At 53.2% G+C, this 23,497-nt stretch overlaps 2 protein-coding genes across 3 annotated transcripts in view; one reads left to right on the forward strand and one right to left on the reverse strand.

Annotated features, from left to right (window-relative positions):
• Positions 1-286: 286 nt before the first annotated feature.
• WDR76 (WD repeat domain 76) lies at positions 287-14,243 on the forward strand. The gene is made up of 13 exons (XM_054078090.1): positions 287-444; positions 1,512-1,787; positions 4,273-4,365; positions 4,639-4,694; positions 5,506-5,626; positions 6,307-6,408; positions 6,507-6,550; positions 6,639-6,792; positions 8,566-8,718; positions 10,236-10,447; positions 10,937-11,089; positions 12,987-13,040; positions 13,851-14,243. Exons 1-13 carry the CDS (start codon positions 358-360, stop codon positions 14,104-14,106), a joined length of 1,761 nt encoding a protein of 586 aa, XP_053934065.1. The 5' UTR covers positions 287-357; the 3' UTR covers positions 14,107-14,243.
• Positions 14,244-14,451: 208 nt separating this feature from the next.
• The window catches only part of FRMD5 (FERM domain containing 5), a 98,721-nt gene continuing 89,675 nt past the window's right edge, over positions 14,452-23,497 (reverse strand). Inside the window, exons 12-15 of one of the 2 annotated variants that reach the window (XM_054078093.1) lie at positions 23,397-23,465; positions 23,169-23,275; positions 17,643-17,995; positions 14,452-17,463 (exon numbers count right to left, since the gene is read on the reverse strand). In XM_054078093.1, coding sequence (XP_053934068.1) covers positions 17,416-17,463; positions 17,643-17,995; positions 23,169-23,275; positions 23,397-23,465 — 577 coding nt within the window. In that variant the 3' untranslated portion in view covers positions 14,452-17,415. Of the gene's footprint in view, positions 17,996-23,168; positions 23,276-23,396; positions 23,466-23,497 lie in introns of both variants that reach the window. The other variant, XM_054078091.1, reaches the window with a different exon arrangement.

The raw sequence follows: 23,497 nt of genomic DNA on the forward strand, positions 1-23,497 counted from the left end.
ATGGTTTGGGGTGGAAGGGATGTCAAAGCCCATCCAGTCCCACCCCCTGCCATGGGCAGGGACACCTCCCACTGGATCAGGGGCTCCCAAGCCCCATCCAACCTGGCCTGGAACACCTCCAGGGATGGGGCAGCCACCACTGCTCTGGGCAGCCTGGGCCAGGGTCCCCCAAACCTCACAGCAAAACCCCTTTCCCTGAGAGGAGATCTTAAGCTCCCCTCTTTCAGCCGAGAACCGTTGCTTACCTCGCCGGGCGCTTGGATCCGGCGCGGCCCGGCGCTAGGACCCGGCGTGGCGGCGGCGGCTGCGCGGGAAGAGCCGGGCGCGCGCGCGGGAAGCGGAGAGCCCGCCCCCGAGATGGCGGTGTGCGAGGCTGGAACGGGGGAGACGGGGCTGACGGGGGAGACGGAGGGGCCGTCCCCGCGCGCCCTGCAGCGCCTGCAGGTCCGGGAGGGGGAAAGGTGGTTGGAACAGGGGAGAGGGGAGGGATGGGGGAGATGGGGAGGAGGAGTGGAGGGGTGTGTGTGGAGGGCAGAGAGAAGGGATGGGAGAGATGGAGGAGAGGGTGTTGGAGGGAAGGGGGAAAGGATGAGTGGAACGGGGGAGGGGGGGACAGGAGAGAAGGATTAGAGAGGAGAGGAAAGGGTTGGGGAGAGAGGAGGGATGGAGGGGAGGGGGGAAGGAGAGGATGGAGGGGAGAGAAGGGCGTGGGGTAGAGAGGAGGGTGTGAGGGGAGAGGGAAGGGCTGGGGGAAATGGAGGGGAGAGGATAAGGATGGAGGGGAGGGTGGAGATACAGGGAAGAGGGGAGAGGGCGGAGGGGAAAGGGAAGAGAAAAGATGGGGGAGGGGAGAGGGGTAATGAGGTAGAGAGGAGGAATGGCAGGGGGATGGCGGGGGGAGCAGGCTGGGGCAGTGGGGAGAGGGATGCGGGGAGACCGAGAGGCTGTGAGGACGGAGGGGGTGGGAGGAGTGTGGGGAAAGGGGAAAGGAGGAGGCAGAGAGCATGGGGAGAGCAGCGGGATGGGGGGCACAGACAGTGGTGACTTGCAGAGCGAGTGTGGGGACTGGGGGGAAAGAGGGAAGGGAGGCGGGGGGTGTGAGGAGGGTTGTGGGGGACAGGGGCTGTGCAAAGAGGGGTTGGAGGGCACAGGAGCTGTGAGGAAAGGGGCCTGGGGCTACAGGAGCTGTGAGGAGGGAGGGCTGGGGAAAGAGGGGCCATGGGGAGAGTGGTCTGGGGTCACAGGAGCAGTGAAGGGAGCGGGCTGGGGTACAGGAGCCATGAGAAGAGGGGTTGGAGGGCACGGGAGCTGTGAGGAGAGGGGTCTTGGGAGAGCGGGGCCACGGGGAGAGCAGTCTGGGGGACAGAGGCTGTGCGTAGAGGGATTGGAGGACACAGGGGCAGTGAAGAGATGGGTCTGAGGTGACAGAGGCTGTGGGGAGCCGGGAGGGAGGATGGGGGTCTAGCCAGCCCAGGCTTTGAAGCCCCACTGAGTTCTCTTTCCCTCCCCAGGAATCCACCCCCCAGGGAACTGCAGGGCTCCAGCTCAGCCCGGAGCGGGGCAGGCTGCAGCTGCAGGTGCTGCTCACACCACTCGCCATTGCGGGCCGGCGGCTGCCCCAGAAGCGGCTTCTGGGGAGAGCAGGGGCACCAGCCAGCAAGAGGCTCTGCCTGGACTCCAGCCCACAGGAACCAGCCCCGGGTCCCCCGTCCACCAACGGCGTGGATGACCTTTGGGATGTGGACAGCGATGGGAGCGACGGGAGCGAAGGGGCCGAGGATCCTGTGGTGAGTGCATGGCCCTGGTTCCGCTGGGAGCTGTTTTCTCCTCGGCTGCAGCAAAGAAGAGATGGTGGCTTAACGGTTCACCAGGCACACGTTTGTTGTGGTTATACATGATGGTGCAAAAATAATTGCTGTTTTAAACCTTCAACTTTAAAGTGGTATCTCTCAACTTAGAATAAAACTGATTAATTGAAAGAAAAGCCATTAGTGGTTTTGCCCACAAGAAACAAGTATGTTTATCCTTGTAGGAAACAAATCTGGAGTCCTGGAACTGATGAGTTCTTTGAAGGCGTTTTTAGCTGCTCCTTAGGCCGCACCTCGAATCCTGGGTTCAGTTTTGGGTGTCTGAGGGAGCTGGGGTTGTTTAGCCTGGAGAAAAGGAGGCTGAGGGGTGACCTTGTTGCTCTCTCCAACTACCTGAAAGGAGGTTGCAGAGAGGGGGGTGTTGGTCTCTTCTCCCAAGTGACAGGTGATAGGACAAGAGGGAGTGGCCTTAAGCTGCATCGGGGGAAGTTTAGATTGGACAGAGAAACTTCTTCCCAGAAAGGGTTCTCAGGCACGGGCAGAGGCTGCCCAGAGAGGTGGTCAAGTCCCCATCCCTGGAGGTGTTTAAAAGACACGTAGATGAGGTGCTTGGTGACATGATTTAGTAGTGGATGGGTATGGTTGGACTGATGATCTCAAAGGTCTTTTCAAACCTGATGATTCTATGATTGGTTGTGGAAAATCACCTCTGGCAGGAAGTTGCTGAGATGCTTGAAAATATGGTAATGGGTGGGAGAGAGGGCTGGGAGGGAGAGTTTGATAGCCCCGTTTGTGCAGCTCCTGTGCTCTTTGCAAGAGGTGTAGTGAGGCATGGTCATGGAGAAGAACTGGTCCTCTTTTGTTGACCAGTGCTGAATGCAAACATTGCCATTCTGTGTGCTTGTCAATTCCCTGGCAATGTTTCACCAGGAGTCAAGAAGTTGTGGTGGATGCTTCCACTTGCCGACCACCCAACGGTGACCGTGACCATCTCCTCTTGGGACCACCGTTGAGCTGTGCATTCACCGACCGTCCCTGCCAAATGCTTGGGTGACGTTGCTGGCAGATTCCACTGCTTTCTGTCCCCTTTTGAACTTGTACAAGATTACTGGAATTTGCTTTTGCCATCTTTAATTTGACAGTGTATATAGAATAGAGGCTAAGCGAGGCCCCACCTGGAATTCTGTGTCCAGTTCTGGAATCCCCAGCATAAGAAGGACATGGATCTGTTAGAGCAAGTCCAGAGGAGGCCATGAAGATGATCAGGGGGCTGGAGCACCTCCTGTATGAAGACAGGCTGGGAGAGTTGGGGTTGTTCAGCCTGGAGAAGAGAAGGCTGCAGAGAGACCTTAGAATGGAGACCCTCTAGTATGGAAAGGGGCTCCAGGAAAGCCTGGGAGGGGCTTTTGGTCAGGGAGTGCAGGGATAGGATGAGGGGAACGGTTTTGAGCTGAAAGAGAGGAGATTGAGATGAGATCTTAGGGAGAAATGTTTTGCTGTGAGGGTGGGGAGGCCCTGGCCCAGGTTGCCCAGAGCAGTGGTGGCTGCCCCATCCCTGGAGGTGTTCCAGGCCAGGTTGGATGGGGCTTGGAGCCCCTGATCCAGTGGGAGGTGTCCCTGCACATGGCAGAGGGTGGAACTGGATGGTCTTTGACCCCTTCAAACCCAAACCATTCCATGATTTATGAAATAGGCAGAGCAAATGTTGTACCTTAAATTTAGGCACAGCTAAAGGAATCTTTTATCTTTAATCCAAAATAAACTCACACTTACAACGACAAGAAATGCAATTATTTTTGCACCAATCTAATGGAAGTGAAGTTTGAAAATGTGTTTCCTCTTTGTGTTTTTTTTTTTTTTTTGCTTTATCCTCTTTGACCATCAGTGTAAAACTTAACTTTGCCCATTCAGAATGTCTGAGGGATGAAAAATAGTCCTGTTATGAGTCAGAGTACGTAAAGCCTGGCAGCCAAAGCCCGGGTGTGGTCTTGTGCTGTCACAGCTATCTCCCAGGTGGTTTTATGGGTGGATGCAGCTATAAAATAGGAATGTTTTGTCAATGTTCATTTGTATTTAAATCATTTCAACTTGTCAGGTTCCCCTGCTCCTCTAAAAGAGAGAAGAATGATCTAGGACCGTACCCCATTTACATGCAGTATTTCTTGCTCTGCTGAAGGTTTAGGTTATTGATTCACTTCAGAATTGTGTTCGTTTGGGAGAAACTTCAATGAACTGACCCTTTTTGGTAGAATTGCTGCTAAGAGTAAGCTTAGTGATACGAGTCACTGCTGTCATGGGAAGTTTTTGGTGCAGATCACCCTGGTGTACCTGGTTTTCTGTTTGATTACAAGTGCATCAAGCCTCTTTTAGACGATCCGTTTGGAGACTCGTGTCCCAGAAGCGTGGGACGCTGCTTGTGTGCTGTGTAACCGCACCATGAGAGTAACTAGGTGCTCTTCTGTAGGATGGGAACTCGCAGTTGTCAGCCTATGAACGGAAAAGACTGAAGAACCTTACAGAAAACGCTAAGTTCTTCGCTGCGTTAAAGCTCCACGAGGTTTGTATGGATTCCAGGTGTGGTTGTACCGTCCCTCTTGCTGTGAAACCGTTCTGTAACAGCGACCAGTGTGTGAAGAAAGCCACGTATGCTGCCTCAGACATCAGGACTGCCCAGACTGGAGGTGTCCCTGCCCATGGCAGCGGGGCTGGAACTTAAGGTCCCTTAAACCCCCCTTTTATTTTTTTTATAGTAATTACTCTATAGTTTATGGCAGCTTTCTTTTCTCCTGGTTATATATATATATTTAATCTTCTTCCTTTCTTCTTTAAGACAGCTGCAAAACTTCAACAAATCACAACTAAAAGCCAATCCAACATCACCAAAAGGTAAAATAACTGCATGTGAAATACAGATCCCTGTTCCTTTATTGAATGTTGGCTGATTTAGTGCTTTCACCTGCACGTACCTGGGAAGCGAAGAGGGAGAGCTCATGAGGAGTCTCCCGATAAAGCTAAATCTGAGTAACTGAATCTCTTTAGCTGTCTGAGCTCACGGACAGGCAGTGCCTCTCCTGTGCTGTCCTTTGGAAAGAAAATGACAGTATTGATGCTGTTTCGTAAAATTACACAGTTTGTTCTTTCTGTGATATTTGTATCTAGGTATTTCAAGCCCATTCTATTCTTTTCCTGATGCTGTTGCATGCTGGTAAAGAAAATGTTAAATTGTGAAAACAAACAATGGGAAAAGGCGGGGGAAGGTGGTGGGGAGAGCTGGGAGCAAGGGATGGAGTCACCAGTTCTTGAGCAGAACAGACAGTGCTGAAACAGTGCAAGGCAAAGGAGAAAAATGAGCTGGAGTCAAATGAAGAATAAGATATGGTGAAAGAAAGAAGAAGCTGGCTAGATCAGGGCGTGGGAAGGTGAATTGTAAATGAGGAGGGCTGGGAAGAGAAGTGGTGGTGGAAGGATGCATTATAAGCGCAGCATAAATGCAGTAGGCGCATTGTGAAATGCTCTATCATTGCCATCACTGAAGGACGAAGTAGTCATAGCGCTTTTGAAGGGAATAGGAAGCACTGGGCTGTGAATCAGGACCCGTGTGTCAGAGTGATAGGTCTGAACCTGTACTCATACCTGAATGCAGAGGGCTGAGGTTATTTAGCCATGTCTGTAATCTTGAAATGTTTAATTCTTCCAGAGCTAAGCCTAAAAAGGCAAAAGATGAAATGGTACGGCGACGATCGATGCGCTTACAAAGAATAGACCCCTCAGGAGTTCCCATGCTGGAGGTGCCAGCCCAGCCAGAAGCGGAGGAATACGTAAGATGGGGAAAGGCTGGAGGAGATCTTAGAATCACAGACTGGTTTGGGTTGGAAGGGACCTCAAAGCCCATCCAGTTCCACCCCCTGCCATGGGCAGCAACACCTCCCTCTGCATCAGATTGCTCAGAATCATGGGTTTATGTCCATTTCCCTGGCCATGCTTCATGCATTGCCCCCCGAAACAGTGCAGGTTTGGGTAAGATAAAACATTACATGTTTTTCAACAGCCCATGGATGTGAGCAGCTTTAAATTCACTATTGTATTACTCCCTTAATGTTATTTTACTGACAGTTTTGATCCAGTTTATTTTCCTTTGACATATTTACTACCCTTTCAAAAGGGGCTGTAGAGCAACAAGGAAAATTCTGTCACTCCGAGAGCTGGGAATTTGAGTGTTCCGTGGTGCTGTAGAATAAAGCTAGGTCTCTGTAATGTAGCGCTTGAAGACCAGAATTGGGAAGGAGAGGGAAAGCTCTGGGAATGCTGCTTCACTGTTGAGTTTAGAAAAGCTCTGGTTCTCTTTTTAGTAGGATTTGATACAACTTTTGTTGTTGTTACCTTTATTTCTTGTATTGTCGTAGGAGTTTCTCAGAATCATGGGAAGGGAGCAGTAATAATCCTTCCTCTTTGTAGTTTTGGCTGATTTGGGTCACAAAAGTAGCTCATGTCATTCCAGCCTCAAGTTCCAGCCGGACCGTTGCCGATGATTCCGGAAGATGAGGTGGAGAGCAGTAAATTGGCAGAGAACTTGCTAGCGATGTGGATGAGGATAAGTGAGGTATTCTTAGCTGCAATTAGCTACAATTTTTGGATAATGTAGTTTAACTTGAGTTCTAAGGAATCTAATTCTGATAAATATATGATTTCTCTCTGTAGGGGAAAGCCAACAGCTCTGGAAAGTACACGCCAGACATGAAAAGGTAATCAGAAGGCAGCAGCTAAAACCAAGGTATTGTTCTGTTCTGCTTTCTTCCCTTGCACCGCTCACATTTCAGTGATGCTGTTTAGATACCAAGACAGCCTGAGCCGCATGGTCCTCAGCGAAGAGAACATTAAAAAGGTGGTAAAGTCCCGAGTGTCTTCGATGGCCATCCACCCTTCGGAAAGCCTCCTTTTCGTGGCAGCTGGAGATAAGTTCGGGCAGATCGGTCTCTGGAATGTGGTGAGTTGTCACACCACGTGCCTGCTCTTCACCTGGCGGAGCTGTTTGGTGCAGATTGGGTGTGGATGGGGCACAGCCTGGAGCATCGTTTTGTCAGGCTGTTGGTGGTGTTTTATATGTTCCCCATTGTCACGGATAACACCAGAGTGGCTGTTAAACAGCAGCTCACCAGGACTGCTGGGAAGGGCCGTCTGCTCCTTGGCAAACTCCGGCATAATGGGAGGAAAGGCTGCACTGCTAACTTGGAGGGTGAAGAGGAAGAAAATGGATCTCTAGCTGAAAACACTACCGGCAAGGGTTAAAACGACAGTTCACCACTGAGGTTCAGGATCTGATTACAGGACCTGTGTCGCAATTCCACAGCAGGGTTTGGGGGAGTGAGGGAATGCTCAGGTGCTTATTTGTTCAGTAGTTACAAATTTGGGGTGCCTGCAGGTAGACACTGCTCTCCAAGCAGCAGAGATACAATTGTTCTGCAGGTTTGTATGCTGGCACACACTTACATGTGGTGTCTCTGAAAAACAGCTTAGCATTTGGTGCTTTGATAATTCCCAGGGCTTTGCAGACAGTCACCGTCATTTCTGAATTGCCACAATCACTCCTGCAGCAAGAACCCTTGTTCATTCCCTTGACTCACACCTCTGTGACCTCTGCTTTGACTCCAGTCATCTGAGACGACTGCTTGAGGTTCATGCGCACGCAGATTTTCTTCTCACTTTTCGCAATGCCACTGACCTCTTTTAGTGTCTCTTGAGTCGTTTCTGCTGTGACAGCTCCAGGAGCTGATCAGTTGAATTCAGACTCTTAATTCAATCATGAAGACATTTAAACTGCTCTGTTTGGTTCCGAAACTTCTGACTGCGCAGCTGCAGGAGCGTGTGAAGGAGTGTGACCTGGTGATGGGGAGGCTGAGCTCTCCGAGCGCTGCAGGCTCTTTGTGGCCTTGCAGACACATTTTAGTGGGAGCCTAGAACTGGTAAAGCGCCTCATTTCCCTTTTGCTCCCTCTTTTTTCACTTCCCTGAAGTGAGCTGGGCTTGACCGAGTTTGGGAGCAGAGTAATCTTTGTGGAATGAACCAGTACTTGTTCCAAAGAGATCTATTTGTTTTCTTTTAAAAGAACAGCTTGAATGATGCCAGAACTAGAAGAGAAGATGTATAGGATTATGCTTTATGTTCAGTTTGGGTCACTATAATATAGCTCAAGTTCTAAGTAACGCAGCAGGTACATACTGTGATGTCAATGGCATGCGCGTGCCTTTGGTCCTCGGCAAAGTGTTCAGCTGTGGTGACTGAGAAGCCGTTTCTGTTGGTGAAAGAGGCAGTATCGATGTCCGGGTACAGCAGCGACAGACGTGCACTTCAGTTACAGCTGGAAGTTGCAGGTTTTCCTCATTATGAAACCAAATTCTGAAACTGGGAGTAAATTCTTTGTGCTCTTCTGAGCTTAATTATTTGTATAGTGATGAAAAGAGGAGGAGGAGGGAGGCCATGGCCTCACAGTGCTGTGCCAGGTGGCCCGGGTGAGGGCAGAGGTGGAATTCCCTTTGTTCCAGGAAGACGTTGGCCTGGGCACACAGTGCCTCGAAGCGCCTTTGTTGCCTGTGTGACCTGTGCTGATGTCTCCACACTTCGGGCCACCCTGCTGCCTCCTGCAGTTACCCAGAGTGGGCTGGGAGCCTCTGAAAATCAGAGACCTCCCTTTGGAAGTGAGTTAACAGAAATTACTCCAGTGATTAATGTCTGTGTCCACTGCATCTCAATTGGTCTTCAGGACTGCAAGTCTGAAGAAGGAGCACACGTCTTTGTTCCACACAATTTCCTGGTCAGCTGCATGCATTTTTCTCCATTTAATCCTGCTCACTTGCTGTCCCTGAGCGATGACACGCTGCGATGTGGTGATGTTACCAGAGCTGTCTTCGATGAGGTGAGTGCTCCCTCGGGCTCCTTGGAAATCTCTTGCTATGCTTTGCTGGGAAGAGTGGCTGGAGAGCTGCCTGGTAGAGAAGGACCTGGGGGTGTTGGTTGACAGCAGCTGAGCATAGGCCAGCAGTGGCCAAGAAGGCCAACGGCATCTTGGCTTGGATCAGAAACTGTGGCCAGCAGGAGCAGGGAAGCGATTGTGCCCCTTAACTAAGCACTGGTGAGGCCGCACCATGAATCCTGGGTTCAGTTCTGGGCCCCTCACTACAAGAAGGACCTTGAGGGGCTGGAGTGTGTCTGAAGAAGGGGACAGAGCAGGCTGGAGAACAAGAGTTATGAGGGGTAGCTGAGGGACCTGGGATTGTTTACGTTGGAGAAGAGGAGGCTGAGGGGAGGCCTTATCACTGTCTACAACTACCTGAGAGGAGATTGAGGTGAGGTGGATGCTGGTCTTTTATGAAGCAACAGGACAAGAGGGAGTGGCCTCAAGCTGTGCGTGGGCAGGTTCAGATTGGATATTAGGAAAAAATTCTTCATGGAGAAGGGTTCACAGGCACTGGCAGAGGCTGCCCATGGTGGTGATTGAATCCCCTTCCCTGGAGTGTTTAAAAGATGGGTGGATGAGGTGCTCAGGGATGGTTCAGTAGTGGACAGGCACGGTTGGACTTGATGATCTCAAAGGTCTTTTCCAACCAAGCGATCCTATGATTCTATGAAGTGTCAGTCTTGCACTCAAGCTTTTATCTGTTGATTCTTTGGTTAAGAAGAAAGCTCGAGACTCCATTTCCTTTTAATGGTGACAACTGAGGGCGAGAGATTCTTGCAGGGATGTGTGTGTAGAGGCTGGGTGAGGAGGAGTGCTGTTCTCCTGCTCCCTTTACCTTGTGCCAGCTCACAGCCTGGCAATAGGAATGTTATAGCTGCTGAGAAGAACACGGCTGCTAATGTGGAGAGTTCTAGAAAGAGCCAAAACAAGGAGAGTCTGCGCTCCTAGAGAGAAGTGGAATGTGGAGGCTTCCTGCAGCATTAATATAATGTGGCAAATCACTCCTTTGAGAGGAAACTTCCATGGGATGGGATGGCTCGACGTCCTAACTCTGTTTTCCCAAAGTACAGGAAGGCAAATCCACATCCCTGCACCCAATTAAAGGTTTCTATAGCATTGGTGAAAGGAATGCAGCAAGTGATGTGGCTGAGTACACGCGCTCAAGGCCGACAGTGTTTGGTGTCTGTAATGTTGAGGTGATGGGGCTTTGTGAGCGTTCTGACAGGGAGTGTGGAGTGCGGTGGTGCCAATGTGTTTTGGGGGGTTGATTGCCTCCTCTGTGGAAAGCATCCTGGCTTTACAGAGAGGTTGCCTACGTGGATAAGGCTGGGCTATCAAGATGTCAGTCGTTCTTAGCATTTTAGTGTATTAAAAAGGGAGGACATGACCTCCACAGCCCGTAGAAAGTTGTGGTTGTTATGAATAATGGTGGGGTCTTTAGAGTGTTGGTTACATGTACTTTTCTCTATGCTTAGATCTGCAGAGGGGAAGACTTCTCTTCCTTTGCCTTCCTGGAAGATACTGCCTCCACTGTAATAGTGGGACACTGGGATGGTAAGGTGGCTGTTGTGGACAGACGCATCCCAGGAACATCTCCGGAGCTTTCTGCAGACATAGGCTTCAAAAGAACGCGGACAGTCCATGTCCATCCCGTCAATAAACAGTATTTCCTTGCTGCTGGCTCAGTGTAGGTAGCTCTAAACGAATCACAGTTATCCTGTATTTGTGATGTTCTCTCTGCATCAGTGTCCAAAGTTGTTTCTGAGTGGGCAGGGGCAGCTTCTGGAGAGGCAGACGTTTGGTCAGCCCCAGTGTGCAGTCAAAGCTTTCTTTATCAGCTTAGAAAACAATGTTTTTAGTTCTCAGCAGTGATACGCTTTGACTTTCAATCAAATTACTATAGTAATTTGTACCAATTATTTTGGTAATGAGCGCAAAATCCCTGGGTCACTGTGGTTTTAACAGGGAAGGGGGATTTTACTGAGCTGATGGTTTGGGCGGATTTTGCTGCTCTTGGAATGCTGTGGAGCCACTGGCTGCCTGAGTGACGCTGGAGGGAAGTCCTGAACGCAGCTCATGTGGAAGCTGCTGCATCTCTTGGGCGATTTGGTGTAAATGGAGAAGAATAAGTCTTTACCTGTCATGTGGTGATGTGTCTGTGCGATGTGTGTTGCAGGGATGTTTGCATTTACGACGTGCGGTGCCTGAAGCCGACTGGGAACAAGCCTGTCAGCCGTCTCAAAGGACACACCAAAAGCGTTGCTTCCGCCTATTTCTCCCCTGTGACTGGGAACAGAGTCGTGACAGTGTGTGCGGATGACATGCTGAGGTAGGAAAAGGTCCCTATGGAAAACATTGACTGGTGGGTTTTATCATTGGTTTTTCTCATCTGCATTACCCATCATGAAGAGCTTTTATCACCTTTTTTAGAAGTGATACACATTTCCTTGCATTGGCATTTTTAATGTTGTTTTTAATGATTTTGGGGTTTTCTTTTCCTAATTCTGGTTTTCCTGAGGAATATTTAACAGCGAACAAGAAAATATGCAGGTGCTGTTAGTCTTTAAAAAAACAAACAAACCAAAAAGCCACCTCCTGAATATGACTACAGAATGCTTAGAAACTGAATTTATTTTTAGCTGCTGGTACTTAAAGTCATGATCATTTAGCTTTCCTGTAACTGGTTTGATCCTTTCAGCTGCTGAGAGTTCTGTTAGAGATAATGGAGGTTTCCCTTTGTAGTTTTGTGACCATAATTTAGCTGATCAGTCCCTGATTACGGAAGCAAATTCACTGCGTGCCTGTTTAGAAGCTTTAAGTAGTGCTAAAGAATAGCAGGTACAAAATGAGGGGGGCGGAGGAGGCCATGTTGAGCCTCCTCGTACCTTTGCTCCCCAGGTTGCTTCTGTTTATAAAAGACAGGTGAGTACTGGCATTCCGGAGAGAATGGGAACGTGGCACAGTTGTTGCAGCACCCTGTGTTGTTCTCTTTCTTCCATGTTTCCAGACCCAGGGCAGAGTTCTGTGGGAATCTGCGCTGCTAGAACACTTTCTCTCCTGTCAGGCATTTACTATGTGTAATGGAAGACGTGTTCGCTGTAGTCAGGCTGGTCGTGAGCTCTGTCAATCGTGGTGCTAACTGAGCGAGGGTCAGAGAGGATGAGTGGAGAGCGCAGGTACAGGATCCTTTGTTTGCTGTCTCCTCCAAAGGAAAAAGCCAGCAGCTTTTAACTCTCGGCTGGTTGAACTTCTTGCCGGAGGCGGGATGTGATCTTGGAAGCTTGTCAGGTGAAGGAGAGCCCAGATGGGAGATCTGCAGATGGTTTCTCTGTTGGTTGAGCTGACGCCCACCCAGGTCGTGGCCCTGGCCACTGTTGGGGGGCGCATTTCACTCCTGTATGTGTTTTCCTTCTGCGTTCTCCCATGGGCAGCCTGTTTGTGCCGTGACCGAACTGCTGAGATACTGGGCAGGAGAAGCCCTCTGCTTGCCTGAGCAAGACTTTCTTGTTTTCTTCTCGTAGCCACTCTCAAGAGGAGAGGAGGCCTTCAGTTGTAGCTGAAAGCAAACCTGATTTCATGGTTGAATTCTGTGTTCAATCCTGTGTTCAGTTCTGGGCCCCTCGCTATAAGAAGGACATTGAGGCTCTGAAGCGTGTCCAGAGAAGAGCAACGAAGCTGGTGAAGGGGCTGGAGAACAAGTCTTACGAGGAGCGGCTGAGAGAGCTGTGGTTGTTTAGCCTGGAGAAGAGGAGGCTGAGGGGAGACTTTATTGCTCTCTGCAACTGCCTAAAAGGAGTTGCAGAGAGGAGGGCTCTTCTCACAGTGATGGGGGACAGGACAAGGGGGTATGGCCGCAAGCTGTGCCAGGGGAGGTTCAAGCTGGATATAAGGGAAAAATTTTTCACGTAAAGGGTCATCGGGCCCTGGCAGAGGCTGCCCAGGAGGGAGGGAGTCACCAGCCCTGGAGAGGTTTAAAAGATGGGTAGACGAGGTGCTCAGGGACATGGTTTAGTGGCAGATAGGAATGGTTGGACTCGATGATCCAAGAGGTCTTTTCCAAGCTGCTGATTCTGTCATTCTATGATTGCAGTTGGTGTTTTGGTGCTTGTATCTGAGCTGGATGTCTGTGCTATTCGTCGCTGCGCTGCAGCCCCTGGCAAGGTCTGGGCTGTGCTGTGCAAGCCTTTACCTCCGCCGCATTTCACTGACACTGCTCTGCTTTACAGGGTCTACGACACCACTTCTCTGTTGCTGGACGCCGCCGTTCTCAGCACTGTCAGGTAAGTGGAGCACACAGAGGCCAAGGACGGCGCTGTGGTGGCTCTGCCCGTGCTCACCCAGGCCGTAAGGGTGGTCGCGTCATGGCATGCTTCTAGCTGCCCTCCAGCAGCTACGGAAGCAGGAGCAGCCCCAGGCACCCTCCTGGCCTTAGAACTCACCCCAGTCCTTGCGGGCACCCACAGTGGCTTTTGTTCATAAAGCTCTTGGGCCGGCGTAGCCTGCAGGGAAGCTGTGATGCCTTCCTGAGTACTGGGAACGGAGCAGTTTGTGACTTCTGAGATGCATTTGGTTTCAGAATGCTTTTACTTTGTTCTTTTTTTTTGTGCAAACATTACTTCATACCCGTAAATGGCAAGGTTTTGGATACGGCCCCAGTGCTCATAAACCCCTTTGTGTTCCAAAAGGGTGAATCCCTGTCAGGGCTGTATTGCCAAGGAGTTAGAATTGGATCAGTGACTGGCCTGTAAAGTCTTGATTTGCAGCTTTTTGGAAGGTGGGATGCAGTTTTTGTCCTATTCTTGCTAAAGTACACAACCCTGTACTTTACTACTTCAGCTGTGTCACAGCACCCTCTGCTTTCTCTCGCCCATTCCATTTTTTTGTCCTAATCCACCTATCACGGGGTCGCCATCCCCTGTGTGGGTCTCGGCTGCACGATCCACACCTCCAGCATGCGGAAGCACTGGCAGTTTAGAAGGTGGGGAAGAAGGGTTTAAGCAAATATGACGTGATGATAAGTAAGGATTCAATAAAAGGGACATTCATATCTCTCCCTCTCTCTCTTTTTCTCCCTGTTTGCTTTCCTGAAGGCACAACAACAACACAGGGCGGTGGCTGACGAGGTTCCAAGCCGTTTGGGACCCCAAGCAGGAAGACTGCTTCGTGGTGGGCAGCATGGCCCGGCCAAGGCAGATAGAAGTCTTTCAAGACACTGGAAAATTGTTGCACTCCTTTTCTAACCTTGACTGCCTCGGTTCTGTGTGTTCCATTAACGTTGTCCACCCCACCAAGAACATCTTAGTGGGCAGCAACTCCAGTGGCCGCCTTCACGTGTTCAAAGAGTAAAACACATGGCTCCCATATTTTTTCCCCCCTTTTGCATTAAATGTATTTCTGCTGGTTCCGGTTGTTCCCACGGCAGTTCTGTGATCTCAGGGCAAAAGCCAATTCTAAGTGTTAGAAAATAAATTCTATAAATTGTCTTATCCATTCCTTCTTTAATTAAAGTCAAAGATTAATCCTGCTTGGGCAGTCGCTTGGTACCAAAACGTCTATTTTTTCCCCCAATACTGAAGTACTTTGTTAAAAAAAAAAGGAGAAACCATTGGATCAGGACGGTTGCCCTGCGTACCAGGCACTTCTTGGTGATTTTCACTCATTCTCTTCCAGCTTCTCTGCTTTCCCAGCCTCTCCTGAGGCTGCAGGTGTTTGGTGTCCAGGTCTTCAGCAAGATTTGTCCCTTTGGTAAGATGTCTGATGTCTAGTTCAGCCCCTCCAGCAGCAGAAGGAAGGAAGGAAGGAGAGTCTGGAAGCTCTCCGGGCTTTCTGGAGAAGACACCTGGAGCGGAGCTGCTGGTGGAGCTGTGGGGGTGTGGGGCCAAGGGTTGGTGCTGCAGTCAGCCCCGCGCTCAGGGTGCTGGGCTGCCCATTCTGCACCACGAGGCTGTGTTGTTCTTGGCTGAAGTAGCTCAGCGTCGAGGAATCCAAACGCGCTTTTGAATATTGGATACTGGGGTGAGGCTGTTGCTTTCATCAGCCTCTGCTTCCCGCAGGACGGTGCTGGCCGGGGCTCCTGCAGGGCCCTGCTCCGTGCATCCGCAGCCAAACCACGCTCCTGCAGCCAGAGCTGCGCCCAGCACGGGGTTCCAGTGTCCCAGGAGGCTGTTGGGCTGTGGCGAGCCCAGTGCACTGTATCCTTTCGGTGCTGTTGGAATCTAGGTGGGTTGGAAGCCAAACATCAGCCGGCATCGCAGTGGCGCCGGCTCCCCACGAGGTTCCTCCTTGCTCTGTCAAGGAGCTCCCAAAACATCAAGCTCTTGTGCCGTGAGCTGTGCTCTCTCGCTTGTAAAATGGGCACCAACAGCAGAAATAGTGACCAGATCTCACACCAGCACCAGGTTTCATGGTATTTAAATATTTATTTAAGTTTAAAAATACTTTTCATGGCACCAATGATTTTATGCTAACTAAGAGATCGGATATGTAGAAAAAGGTACATTTGGAAGGAAAAGTCACGTACAGTATTTGGCACATGAAAGGTTAATTTCTAGATTTTTTTTTTTTTATGAAAACTAAGAAATTCACATTTTCAGGTATTTTACCGTCTACTGCTTCAAGATGCAGTCTGCTAGGAGGAGATTTTTCTGGTATCAGAATCTATGGAAACAACGTTTGTATATAAAGACGGGTAAAACTAACAGGGAGTGAGACACGCGATGGGGCGTGGGACAGACGGCAAAGCTGGACGCTGACGGATCACGGGTTTGCGGGGGCTGCGGAGGTAACTGAGGGCTGGCATCAAGCACGGCGCTGGAGAAGCCGATGGAGGGGGTTCCAAGGTGGGGACGGCGCAGCCGCGCTCCGGTAGGACAGCGCACGAGGCCGTGCTGTGGGGCCACCACGCAGTCCATCAGCAGCGAGGAGGAGGGGACGCCGCTGCCGCAGCGTGGGGGGAGACATGGCGGGGTGGGACTAACACTGCATAGAAACACCAGTAACTATGGGCTGAGGTAGGACCACTACGCTAAGAGTTCGTTTTGCTGTGTTGCATAAAACAGGAGATCATGGCAAAATCCACCCTTCGTCTCCTGGCAGCGTCTCCCAGTCAAGAGAGCTGGGGGCTCCATGCCAAACCCTCCTCGGTCCTGGGCGCTGAGACACAACGGCTTCCGTCTTTATCCCGCTGACAGACAGGAGTTCAATGGGGCCTCCTTATTGCAGTGACAAATGATCCCAGTCTGGCCGGCTCGCGGTGTTGGATTGACCAACGCTGGCAGCGGCTGAGCAGCTCCCAAGCGGGTGGGAGCCGGCCTCGGTGGGGAGCAGCACACGCACACGTGCGATGATGGATAATGGGATGCTCAGAGACAAGAACACAGAAATCAGGCTTTGTAAAACCGCAGTTATGGCCCCAGCTTACATAAAATCTCTCCCTGAGATGAAATAAAACTTGCTCAAACTTTCCATTAAGCAGGTCCAGCTCCTCACCCAAACTGAGCAGAACCGGCTTTTATTGCTCCCGGTGGGGACAGGCTCCCGCTTCCCAGGTAACCAGAGCTCCCGGTGGTTGTGTCACAAGAACAATGAGTTGGGTTCACTGATTTTTGCTTAAGAACAGCTTGGTCGAAGGGCTGTCCATTGGCTTGTTTAGCCTCACCTCCACTTCTGCAGTTCTGTCCTTTTCCTCTTCAGCAAAGCCACAAGAGCTGAGCTCCTCCGTTCCCAACCCAGCCGTGCTGTCAAGCTTCCAGGCCAGGGCAGCAGCTCCTCCCGCTCCGTGTGCTCGCCCGACCCACTCGGCACGGCGCCCTGCGGGCACCGAGCCATCAAGTAAAAAAAAGACTTGATTAGATTTGATAACAAAATAGCATTTTGGTGTTAAAATAGACCTTGAAACTGTCTCTCTCTTTTTTTTTTTTTGTTCTTTTTGTGTTTTTTTTTTAATATATATATAAAACAGGTACAACTCCAGAGGCTGAAGGGCTTCATCCGGCACGGTGGCTGCTGGCTGCGCACCCGGGTCTGGCCCATGGTGCCTGTCGGGCTCTCCGTGACTGGCGTGTTCTCCGTGCTCTTGGCAGCACCTTCAAGGCTCAGAAGACGTGGCGGAAGGCTGGGCGATGCTGCACCCTTGCCTGGGATGAGGGTGATTTGGGGCATCCTTTGCCACTGCCGCTGCGTAGGAGCCTGGGGTCGGCAGGGAGGCGTTTCTGCGGAGCGGTGCTCGAAGGTGGTGGTGTGCACAGTGGCGGATTTAATCGTGTTAACAGTACACGAGTGTTGAAATTCATACTCAGTAGCACCATTGCTAAAGCTCCTGCATCGCACAGCATCACGAGCCTCCCAGCGGGTGTGATGGGCGGCAATAGGGAAGGAAATCCCTCTCGTTACACGGTGCTGCTGAAGTCGGACGCGCGTCTGTGAGAATCGGAACGGTGAGGTGTTGTGCGGGCTCCGGGGATGGGAGCAGCGCGGCTGAGCACAGCGAGGAGGAGGCCCCGGGGCTGCCCGCGCCCCCTTATTCCTCTCGGGAAGCCTCCTGGGCTGCGCCATGCTCTGGGTCGGGAAGGGAGGATTTAGCGTGTGTGCCGAAGGACGGTGGCCGGTCTCTCCCCGGGCCCCCGGCCAGCTATGTGGCGGCTCCTGTTTCAGGTGTCAATGAGCAGGCTTACCACGGCGCGGACTTTGCAGGCAAACCATCGCCTGAGGGGACAAAAGTATTGGTAATGGAACTGCTCGAACTCGGGGGTCTGGCGGATATCACGGAAAAAGGCAGTGTCAAGGTCGGACTCGGTAAGGACGATCAGGAGGAGGAGCAAAACAAAGAGGAGTCCAACTGTCACAAGGAGCAAACGGAGGACACTTAAAACAAACTTATTCACCTGCTCTGCCTGTGCCGCCCCCAGGCTGCCCGCACCCGGGCACAGTGCCCGCAGCTCACCGCCTGCCTCCTCTGCCTCGGACGCCGCCGGCGTGCCGGCCTCCGACTCCTTCTCCTCCTCGATGCTGCACGGGGCCCCGTTTGCCTGCCGCGAGAGCAGCATCAGCTCCAGGCTGTGCTCGGCCACTGGCGTGGGCAGCACACTGTCTGCAGGGCTGTAGTTCTCGTCGGCGATGACGGCCACCCGCTCGCTGCTCTCGGTGCGGCCGCTGCGGCCAGGGGCCGCGAAGGCATCGCCATGGGAGGCTGAGCGCACTGGCGTCGAGTGGGCACTGTCACGCAGGGACTCCAGGCCTGGAGAGACAACAGGGAGAGGGGGGCGCTTAGCGGTGCAGAGGGATGGCGACTGGCTCCCGCTTGTCCCTTTCTCAGCAGCTCCAGGTTAGGAGAAGAGTGAAACACTGGAATGGTCTCCCCAGGGAAGGGGTGGGTTCCTTTACAGCTCAGCGGGACAGGGCGCTGGGCCACCTCAGTTAAACTATAGAGCACCTGAAAAGGCTGGACCAGATGATGCTTGATGTCCCTTCCAATGTGACATTCTATGATTGAGGTGGGCATCAGTGAACATTGCTGGAGTGAGCTCTGCCCAGCAGAGAGACCAGAGGCGTTTGCCAAAGCCAACTCTGCTCAGCATGATGCTGCAAGCTTTCCCTGGGGCTTGGGGGGTTCTTTTTCAGATATTGCTTTCAGATAATGAAATTGTTTGGGTTGGAAGGGATCTCGAAACACATCCAGTTCCAACCCCTGCCATGGGCAAGGACACCTCCCACTGGATCAGAGCTGCCACTAAAGCAACCTTAGAAATACTGACTTTGGGACAGAAGTCGTTGACCTCCCCAGCGTGGTGCCATCATCCTGGCGAGGGACACCCGCCTGTGTGACACTGCCCATTGCCTTCATTGCATCATCTGCCTCATCACTGGTTTGTCACTATGAAGCTTGTATTTTTTTTTTATCCATGCATATTTAACTAAAGTGAGATTATTTAGGTGCTTAATAAAGCATTTATGTGTACTGCTAATCCTGACGTTTGATCAGTTTAATTCTCCACCCCCTCGAGCTCAGCAGGTGCTCCTCTTTATTCCCTGTTCTCAAACACCGCCCTGGCATCACCTCACAGAATCACAGAATCACAGAATCACCAGGTTGGAAAGGACCCATTGGATCATCGAGTCCAACCATTCCTAACACTCCCTAAACCATGTCCCTAAGCACTTCATCCACCCGTTCCTTAAACACCTCCATGGAAGGTGACTCGACCCCCTCCCTGGGCAGCTGTTCCAGTGCCCAATGACTCTTACTGTGAAGAATTTTTTTCTGATATCCAACCTGAACCTCCCCTGACGGAGCTTCAGGCCATTCCCTCTTGTCCTGTCCCCTGTCACCTGGGAGAAGAGCCCAGCTCCCTCCTCTCCACAACCTCCTTTCAGGCAGTTGTAGAGAGTAATAAGGTCTCCCCTCAGCCTCCTCTTCTCCAGGCTAAACACCCCCAGCTCTCTCAGCCGCTCCTCGTCAGACTTGTTCTCCAGCCCCTCACCAGCTTTGTTGCTCTTCTCTGGACACGCTCCAGAGCCTCAACATCCTTCTTGTGGTGAGGGGTCCAGAACTGAACACAGTGTTCGAGGTGCGGTCTCACCAGTGCCGAGTACAGAGGGAGAATCCCCTCCCTGGCCCTGCTGGTGACCCCATTTCTGATCCAAGCCAAGATGCCGTTGGCCTTCTTGGCCACCTGGGCACACTGCTGGCTCATGGTCAGTTGCTGTCAACCATTACCCCCAGGTCCTTCTCCTCCGTGCCGCTCTCCAGCCACTCTTCCCCCAGTCTGTAGCGCTGCGTAGGGCTGTTGTGCCCCAAGTGTTGTGCCTCCTCCCAGCTTTGAACACTTCAAACAGATGGAAGGACTGCGGGTGCTCCTCCACCCCAGCCCTGCCCTGACAGCCCGAGCCTCCATCAACCCCGACGGGGCTGTGACAGGGGTCCCTGCCTCTGCCCCTCCTCGCCCTGGGCACTGGGCACAGCTGCCACCGGCTGCTTTTTTCTTGTTGTTTTGTGTTCCTCGGGGCTGGCACCACAGCCCAGAGCTCAGGCAGCCCCTGCGCTGCAGCTCGTGACTGCAGCAGTGACGTTCCAACGCCGCGTGACTTGTCACGGTCCCCGAGAGCCTCTGGCCGTCACCGGACCCCAGGCAGAGCCTGGGCTGGCATCAAGCCACCACAAACACATCCTTGTGCTGTAACAGCCCCTCGGGCTCGAGGCCGCTCTGCCTCCATGCAGACGCGTGGGACGGAGGTGCGGGCAGGGATGGGGTCAGGGCAACTCTGAGGAGTCCGAGTTGGGGTGGCCAGTAGGTCCCTGTGAGTCCTGATCCAGGGACTGAGGCAAACCCTCCCTGTGGCACCGCTGGAGGCAGTGAGCGTTGCCAGCCCATGGATCCACCCTTAGGGATTACCTGCACAGCCCTGTCCTGCCGAGCCCCCGCGCCCTGAAGCGGCGCAGCGGGGTCCCAGCCGGGCCGGAGCCCTGTGCAGGGAGCACCGTGACCCTACGCATGGAAAGCCTGTGCCTGCCTGCTGTAAAGGAGATGTTCCAGAGCCACAGCCCCATGGTGCGCAGGAGATTCCCCTGCAGAGCGGGATGCTCAGGGATGCGCTTCAGCCCAGAGCCACCGACAGCTCCGATTTCAATCAATTCATTACTAAAAACTGTGTTACATCCGTGGGAACAGCAGCTGTGAGAAGAGCTGATGTGTACTCAGCTGAGTGGAAGCTGAGGGGCAGCCTCTTCTCCCCACTATCAACCCAAATTCCAAGAAAACTCACAAGTGGAGAGGGGCAGATTTAGACTGGACATTAGAAGAATTTCTTCTCCATGAGGGCAGTGAGGCCCTGGCCCAGGCTGCCCAGGGAAGCTGTGGCTGCCCCATCCCTGGAGGGGTTCACGGCCAGGTTGGATGGGCCTTGGAGCCCCTGATCCAATGGGAAGTGTTCCTACCCATGGCAGGGGGTGGAACTGGATGGGCATTAAGGTTCCTTCTAACCCAAAATATTCTATGACTATGATTTTTTTCCTGCAGTTTTTCACAGCAAGAGGGGCAGGTGAAGGGCAGGCGGTGGGGCAGCAGCTCCACCGTCACCGTGTCCCCTGTGTCAGGCAGGGTGCTGAGGGCAGCAGTGGCCAGGACTGGCATGTCCCCAGCGTCACCCGCAGCCAGGGGACAGGGCTGGGCGTCCCCAGGCGGGGAGGGCACGGTGTCACCGGATGACTTGGCCCTGTTCGCCACCCAAGGGTGACATGAAGAACCCGGAGCCCTGCATTCCCCAGGGCTTTGCAACCTCTTGCTTGTAAATACTCCCCGGATGCCTCCGGTTCCGTCTCAGCTTAACAGAGTGCCACCGCGGGCGCTGAGCACGAGCAGCCGCCCTGGCAATAAGCACAGCGGAGGAATAAACATGTTTGCACCCTGACAGCTGTGTTTTCTCATGTGTCACATCCCCTCGCTGTGCCTGCAGTGTCCCCAAAGGCATGAGGAGCAATCTGGCTCCCAGAGGAGGGTGGACGAGGGGTGCCCCTGCTCATCAGTGCCGGTTCCCCCCAGACCCAAACTTCCCAGCCACTGGCTGGCTCCACAGCTGCAGGATCGATGGAAAGCTGGGTCCAGCCTCAAAACTGGATCTCTTTCAGGGTAAGAATGACCCAGGGTCCAGCCAGCATGGGAGACCCCAGCCTGCTTCCCATGGCACGCGTCCTGCATCCCATATTCTCGCGTCTCCCAGGGCCCCTCCTGCAGAGAGAAGCGCAGACCGCGGGCAGCGCAGTGTTACCTAGCATGGGTGCATCCCTGGGGCTGTGCAGAGCATCGCCATCGTGGCTGGGGAGTGCCGGGAGGAGCGGTAAAGCCCCCAGAGCCCGGGCCAGCAGCCGTGGGCCCAGGGCCAGCACGCGGACCCGCACCTCCCGGCAGCAGTGGTTGATGAGCTGCAGGCGGACGTTCACTTTGGTTCTAATCTTGATCAGGCACTTCACCATGGTGGCTGAAGCAGTGGCAGAAGCAGCTGGGCAGCGGCTGAGCTGAGGCACGGGGAGCGGGGATGGCCGCTCGCTTGCCCGCACGGCCGACACAGACAGCACTGGTGCTGCTGGCTCTGGGCTTAGCGCTATTTTGGGCTCCTGCATTTGCACGGTACCGAGCTGAGGTGAGAGCGAAGAAAAGCAGCTGCTGGCAGGGCAGAAACTGCCAGGGCACGGGTGGTGCTGGGAGGCCCTGCCAGCTCTGAGTCATTTGTTGTGGGAGGCACTTGAATGCTCTCACCACTTCGCAATTGGATGCGTGGGCAGCGGGGGACAGGGACACACTGAAGTGGTGGAGGTGACTCTATTGGCAGCACTGCCTCACGCTCAAAAACCAGGACCAACATCAGCCCTGGGCTCCCTCGATGAAAACAAATCCCTTTTCTGCTCCCAGGGCCCTGGCGCTTGGGGCAGGCGGCGTTTCTCTGCCCTATCTGTAGCCTGGGCAGCAGGATGGGGGCAGCTGCGCCGGGGCTGGTTCTGCAGCCAGGCTGGGAACAGGGCGCAACCGCAGCGGGACCCACCCTGGCCCCACATTCCCAGACACCATCCACTTCCCATTTTTTAAACCTCTGGGCATCACCCCATGGCCTGAACTCCTGCTGGAAGTGCCCACCACATCTGCTGCTCTCCGTCACTTTGGTGTCACTAGGAGCCAAACACCCCTGTCACCAGCAGGTACCACAGCCACAGCCTGGCCACGGCCATGCACGACTGTCCCCAGCCCCGGATCCATGCAAGTTGCTGAGTTGCAGAGCTGGCTCTGGCGTTTTGCCCTCAGCCACCCCTCCTTCCTGGGTGCATCCCACCCCGCGCTGGCCCGGCTGCAGCCTGCGAGGGGAGCACCAGCACTCCAGCTGGGTAAGACTGGTGGAAACCCAACATTTCTGAAGGGTGGCCACAGGCTGGCCAGGAGCAGCTCCCAGGTGGGTGACAAGTCCTTCTGCAGCCCTGCTTGCTCCTGTACAGGGTTAGACCCTGGCCCTGTGGCACTCAGGAATGCCCTGCTGGGACCTTCATGGCTCACCTTGATCAGAGCTGTCAGCGCAGCGTGGAGTCTTCTGCTGTCTTTCCAGTTTAATCTACACTAACGTTGCTGATCGCTCCTCCTCTGCTTTGCCTCCACACCAGAAAGCTGTGGGCCTTCCACTTCACCTGCACTCCGCTACTGATGATGCCAAAACTGCCCCAAAGCACAACAGTAACACCTGGTTCTTCACTGTGAGACCTGGGGACACACCAGGGACCTGTCCTGCCCCGGTGTCCCCATAAGTACCAGGGGGTACAAACCCCTGATTCTCAGCTGGATATGCACTTCAGCTTTTTGTATGCACAAGGGCACACGTGTGCGTGCCCTCAGCACCCAAACCCATGCGGTGGCAGCCTCTCCATCCCGTACCTTCCATGATGGAGATGTGCACAGCTCTCCTCCGGGTGCGGGGCACGCTGCTCAGACGGGGGCCATGGGTGATGGAGGGGCAGCTCCGGCTCGGCACCAGCCCGGCCCTGGGGACAAGAACAGGGATGATGTCAGAGCCCTGGGCACATGGTGGCTTTCCTGCTTGGCTCCCTGAATCCCTGGGATGCCCTGGCCCTGCCGGCTGCACTGCTGCTGCCGGGCTCTTACCGGTGAATCTCGGGTGGTTCCCTCTTGATCTTGGCACTGGATTCCATCACCTCCTTTGCAACACGGCCACTGTGGGTGGGTCAAGAACAGCAGCGTAAGAA

This window comes from Cuculus canorus, chromosome 12 (assembly GCF_017976375.1).
Source record: "Cuculus canorus isolate bCucCan1 chromosome 12, bCucCan1.pri, whole genome shotgun sequence".
Taxonomy (NCBI): Eukaryota; Metazoa; Chordata; class Aves; order Cuculiformes; family Cuculidae; genus Cuculus; species Cuculus canorus.